The 6,155-nt window shown below is 55.3% G+C and overlaps 1 protein-coding gene across 1 annotated transcript in view; it reads left to right on the forward strand.

Moving 5' to 3' along the window:
- Positions 1-6,155, forward strand: part of CBX6 (chromobox homolog 6) — a 17,744-nt gene that overhangs the window by 10,348 nt on the left and 1,241 nt on the right. Inside the window, exons 3-5 of the mRNA XM_006890203.1 lie at positions 1-36; positions 175-240; positions 349-415. The exon at positions 1-36 is cut by the window's left edge and continues 2 nt beyond it. Of these exons, the coding sequence (XP_006890265.1) occupies positions 1-36; positions 175-240; positions 349-415 (169 nt within the window). The remainder of the gene's footprint in view (positions 37-174; positions 241-348; positions 416-6,155) is intronic.

Consider the following 6,155-nt stretch of genomic DNA (forward strand, 5'->3'; position numbering starts at 1 on the left):
TGAGTACCTGGTGAAATGGAAGGGGTGGGCGATCAAGTGAGTGTGGCGGGGGTCGAGGGGCGGGCGGGGGGCGCCGGGGCCTTGTTTTATTTTTTGGCTGCGCACGCTGACTCGATCGGCGCGCGCCGTTGCCTCTCCGGCTCCGGTGTTCATTTTGTGCGTGGGTCCCGGCAGGTACAGCACTTGGGAGCCCGAGGAGAATATCCTGGATTCGCGGCTCATCGCAGCCTTCGAGCAGAAGTGAGTTGGGGACACTGGCCGGGGAGCGGGGAAGCGGAGGGCCGGGAGGATGGCGCGGAGGGGCCGGGGAAAGGGCGCTTTCTAACCACTGTCGCTTCTCCGCCGCAGAGAGAGGGAGCGTGAGCTGTATGGGCCTAAGAAGAGGGGACCCAAACCCAAAACTTTCCTCCTGAAGGTAACCTGGCCCGGCCCCAACAGCCCCCTCTCGGGCCCCAGCCTCGGCTCAGCGCGGGCCCTGGAAGGGAGGGACGATCCACGGCCGCCCAGGCGGGCGGGCCTTTGCAGAGGGGCCCTGGCTGGGCAGGGGGTGGCTGGGAGCCCCCGACAAGCCCCTGGCAGAAGGCCCCACAAGAGGGGCCAGGGAGTGGGGAAATGGCCTCGCTGACAAAATCCAGGGTTTGGCCAAGCTCAGAAAGGGGCTGGATGAGGCAGGTGGGGACTGTCCACCTGAAGGGTGGCCGGAAGGGACCTTCTTCCTCCGGTTCACCCCACGCTTTGAGCTGATAGTACCTTACCCAGTGTTAGTACCCCGCTGGAGTGCCCCTCTTAGCAGGACACGGGGGTAAGGGGGTCGTGATGTTTGTGAGCCTCCAGCCCTCAGGATTCAGGGTGCACACCCTCGCCCCTGTTTCCGTGGAGCACAAGAGTATGGCCTGTGCACTATATTTGTTTCTCCTTTATCTTGGGGCTTCGGTTTGAACTTGACCTTAAATCACTTCCATTTGAGTTTATTACCCAAGCAGGGCCATTGGCTTCACGGCTCAGAGCCTCAGTTTCCCCTATGCGCACCTCAATCCCTGACTGGTTCTTATGGGGACAGGGAAGTGGAGGTCAAGCAAAGCAGATTAGCACAGAAGTAACCCAGCTCCAGGGGAAGCCATCTTGGGTTGGGCACTGTTTTGGTGAGGATGAAGTCTGGCTGGGGAAGCCAGCGGGAGTGGCCCCGGGTGGCTGGCCAGGCTGCGGGCTGCACTCCCAGGGACCCTCAGCGCTCTAGGTAGTAGTAGTGCTCTGTGCGCAAACCCTTCCGGCTCTGACAGCCTTCGACTCTGAGGCCATTGATGTGGGCAGAGCTGAGGGGTTGGGGGGACCTCTCTACAGAAGAGACTGTCAGGAACAGCGAACCTCCACTTTGTCAGAAAGGTTCAGAGCCCCAGGTTGGTTGGAGTGGACGCCTGGCGTGCGCAGCTCCCCCAAAGGACTGGACTATATGCAAGAGTGTGTTTTGGGTTTTAAAGCTAAAGTGAAGGAGATGATGGTTTTCGGAATTCCATATTTATGCGGCCCCCACCCACCCACCTACACACATCTTCTGAGATCCGGGGAGCAACCTTAACCCTTGATGCTTCTATGGAGGGATGGGCGGAGCGGAGCAGCAGGCGGGCTGATGGGCTGCGTGACAGCTTCTCAGCGCACCGGGTGTGCCCTCTAGCGGCGAAGCGCGCTATGACAGACAGTGAACCTTCATGGCACAGCCTGCCCTTTTGGTAGCCCTGGGAGCTTGGTGATTCATAGAGTTTACGCTGATAACCCACTGGCGGTTTGAATCCCCCTGTGGCTCTGCGGGAGAAATATGAGCAGTCTCCTCCTGGACCACTTACAGCCTCCTGAAAACCCTCTGGAGAGTCAGATAAAAGTTATTCCCCACCCCCACCCCCAACCCAATGGCAAGAAGTGAGAATGACTAGCTCCTGGAAGGATCCCTGGTGGCCTGGTGTATAAGAGGCCGGCTGCTAAACTAAAGGCTGGCTGGCTGTTCTATCCCATCAGCTGCTCCGAAGTCAGCTTCCATAAAGAGTTACAGCCCTAGGAACTTACAGGACAGTTCTTGGCTGCCCTCCGGGTCCGTGTGAGTGGAAATGAACTGAACAGCACTGAGTTTGGATCTTTTCCTAGTTTCTGAGCCAATTACAGGACTAACATAATTCTGCATTCCTTACATGGAATATCCCTCAACAGCTCTATGAAATTATTAACCCCATTTTGCAGATGAGGAAAATCAAGGCCCAGAGAGGAAAAGTGAGACATGGCTGAGGTTCCACTGACTGGTTTCCTGACAGCATCCCAGCAGCTCTTTTACTTTTTCCTGTCCTTCATAGAGGGCCCTTTAGGTTAAATGAGAAAGGCAGACACCCAGTAGACCAAGAAGGCTGCAGGGTTGGTGGGGTAGGGGTAAAGAAGACCCCAATTTGAACCTTTACAAATGGTAGACATGGCTAGATGCAGTTTGTCAAGGGGCTATAGATCATGGCTTAGTGAGCCCAATGTTCCAGGGGTTCTGTGACCTGAGACGTAGTATGCCGTAGGGGCCGCATCCACTTTGAGACCACTTACTTTCTGCCAAGAGCTGTTGGAAGGGAACAGAGACACACTTAAGTAGTTTCTGTTATCCCCATTCTATAGCGGGAGCAACTGAGGTCAATGATGATGTTAAGTAACTGCCCCTCACCCTCCTGTGGAGTGGCTGCTAATTCCCATATCGCCCTTGGGTTGCCACTGCAGCATCTTACACTAGGCCACCAGAGCTCATCCAGGTTGTCCTAGGACTACATCTACGCTGTCAGTACTAGATCTGTGTTGTCTAATACTCACCAAGCCCTCAGCACCTGGCCTGTCACCAGTGCTCACAGAGATGTGTCTGCATCAGTTACCACTTGCTGTCCAGCCGTCCAAGAATTCTCAACTTCAGAGTGGAGGGTGGGGTGAGGACGACATTGAGTAAACCAGTCTATTTCCTTTAATATCTCTTAGAAATTATTAAAGTAAAAAAAAATAAATAAAAGGTCCTGCTTGGACAAAATTGAAATAACATATTGGGGAGGGGGAATTAGAATCACTCTTAAAGCAAGCACTTATGGGTCTATTTACTGTTAATTTTTGAATACTTGCCAGGCACTGGGTAGATGAGCTTAGTGTTGTCATCACACAGATAGAGGAGGTGTAGAAAAGAAACAGGGCCAAAGGAGGACCTCATGGTTGCAATCTCTTCCACATCCCCAGGGACATCACCCTGCAGAAAGCATATTCCTAATTATAGAAGTCTGGGAGTTTGGGCAGTGTGCAGAGGGAATAATTACTCTAGGGGGTCAAGGATCGCAAGACCCTGCCTTCCGCTGGAAGGAAGCCTCTGGTTTCCTCTGCAAGGACTATGAGGGGCACAGCCCAGGGAGCTGGTGGTGGAGCTGGGACCCCTGGCACAGGGCAGCCTGACCCTGTGTGCTGCCACCTAGTGGCCAAAGGCATTATTGCTCCTGTCAGGAGGTCTGCTAAGAGGCAATTCTGGAAGTGAGGACCATGTTCTAAAATAAAAGCATCCCCTGGCATTTAGTAAACACTTTGGGGATCATGGTCTTATACAGCCTAGTCTAGTTAAAGCGGTATATGGACCACGTCCCAGGTACTGGTTAAGTGTCAGCACTAGGATGGGGATGTAGACAGGAGTTTAAAAGGACCGTAGACCACTGGCCCCATTCTCAAGAAGCTCACAGGCCAGCGCGTCCATCTTCACCAAACCACCTTCCACCTGGATGGCTGCAGTGGCTATCTACTGGCCTCCCTGCCCATAACTGGGTCAGATAGCAGGAGCCAGATAGCATGTAAGACACACGTCCAGTGATCCACCATTAGTCCAACCCCCTCTCTGAGCTCACACACGAGACTCACCCTGGGGCTCTGCCTGCCTCCAGCATTTGTCCCTGCTGCAGCCCCTTCTGCAGACCACTTTGTCCTGAAAGCGGTGCCTGGAGCTCAGGAGGGGGCTGGGATTCCCTTCCAAGGCAAATCGTGTGCTCTGCCAGCCCCAACCCACTCTGTTGGCCCCCTCTGCATTCTCACCCCCTGTGACTGCTTATCCCTGTAACAGAGTAAAGCTCCTCACAGTGGAGGCTGTGTTCATGGAAAGCGAGAACCCCAGCAGCCAGCTCCCTCTTGACACAGTCATCTCTGCAGTGACAGGACCAGCTTGTGTGGCCCTGGCAAGCCCCTTGCCCTCTGATGCCATTTACTGTTAACTTGTGATTCCTAACAACCCCCTGTGACAGAAGCCAGCTGCCTCGTAGGGTTTTCTTGCAGCAGTCCTGATGACATAATGGTTAAATAGTGAACTGCTAACTTAAAATGCACCCAGTAGCTCCATGGAAGAAAGACTCATTGGTATCAAGTCATAGCCAAATCATAGCCACCCCTCTATTGGGAGGGAGACTTAGCACCATTCTCCTGTGGGGCCCGGGGAGGGCTGCTGTGTTCAAACCACCAAAAAAGCATTCGCTTTGGGTTAACAGTGCTGTTCCCTACGACCTGCACCACCAGAGCCCATGGAGAAAAAGACCAGGCCCCTTTTCTCCTGTAAAGGTGAAATTGTGCCTAGGAAATTGTGGGGCAGTTCTCCCCTGTCCTGTGGGGTCTGTGAGTCAGATCACCTTGGTGGCGCCTGAATCTTTCTCAGAGCAGATACCAGCTCTTTCCCCCTCAGCTGCTGAGCAAACCTTTCTCTTATATCAAGTGAGTGCTTAACTGCTGCTCCTCCAGACCCGTTGCTCCTTAGTGTCATCTGAGAATGAGTGCAGCAGACTGGAGATCGGGGTCTCTGAGGCCGCTGCATGCTCGAGTCTTCCTGTGAAGTGGGCTGTGACCTGGGCTTTGGAGAGGGTAGACTCTGGAGGTCACAGGGCGGAGGAAAGGGGGGCATGAGGAGTCTAGCTGGGCCTGAGAGCTTAGTACCTTATCCTGGGCTGCCCACAGCCTCTGCTCAGCCGTTTGTTCCTGAGCTGTCTTGGTTCATAGGATGGTCCCAAGTCTAAGCTGTCGCCTAAATTTGTTTCTAACTGCTTAAGTTTCAACAAATTTGGACTCACTTGTGCCTGTTTATTTCCATCTCATGCAGGACACAGGGCATACAGATGAGGCTGGGAAGTGGGGGGATCTGGAGATAGAGGAGGGGTCCCACCTTAGTTGGGCAGAGAGTCTGTCAGGATGTCTCAGACAAGTAAGACCCCAGGGCACTGGGACACTTCTAGTCAGTCCAGAGCAGGGGGCTCCCCTCCCATCTCCAAGAACTGGACTGGGACGCTCCCCAAAGCAGGGGCTACCATCCTGCAACAGGCTACCTCTGCAGTTGTGACGGGACCGCAGACAAGGGAGCCCTGACAAACCAGTAGAAATTGTGGGGTAGGAAAAAAGTTAGGTCTTGGAGTTACGCCTGGACTGAGCCCCAGCTTGCTCCCTGGCGTTAGGCACATGGCTTCATCTGTGCAAGCCCCCTGTCCTGTGCACTAAGACAGACCTAGGCCCCGCCCCCCGGTCCCCACAACCCCTTGTGTCCCCCTCCCTGTTACCGCCTAGCTCCCCAGTCCCTCCCTCTTTCCTGCAGGCCCCGCCTCCCCTTTCATTTGTCCCGTCTATTCAGACCTCAGCCAGCCCCTCCCTCTCCTGCAGTCTCCGCCCAACCCCTCCCATTTCTCATCAGCAGTCCCTCCATCTCCATACTCCACCCCAGCTCCTCATTCCCCCTCAGACCCCTCCCATCCTCTCCTTTAACTCCCAGCTCCCTGTCCACGTCCTCCCTATCCCTTGTGGACCCCTTTAGTTCCCCTCAGCCCCGCCCTCCCCTCTAGCTCCTCCCAGCCCCTCTCCTCCCCACCCCTCCTCTCTAGCCGACCCTGCCCCGCGCCTCCCCTTTAGCTCCTCCCAGTCCCCTGTTACTCTCCCTCCCTATCCCTAGCAGACCCTGCCTAGCCTCGTCCTCCCCCTTAGCTCCTCCCAGCCTCGTTACTCCTGTCCCTAGCCGACCTTGCCCAGCCCTGCCCTCCCCTCTAGCTCCTCACAGCCCCGCTGTTATTCCCCGCCCTCTCCCTAGCCGACCCTTCCCAGCCCCGCCCTCCCCTCCAGCCCCTCCCAGCCCCGTTACTCCTCCCTAG

This window comes from Elephantulus edwardii, unplaced genomic scaffold (assembly GCF_000299155.1).
Source record: "Elephantulus edwardii isolate Elephantulus edwardi_28Jun2011 unplaced genomic scaffold, EleEdw1.0 scaffold00086, whole genome shotgun sequence".
Classification (NCBI taxonomy): Eukaryota; Metazoa; Chordata; class Mammalia; order Macroscelidea; family Macroscelididae; genus Elephantulus; species Elephantulus edwardii.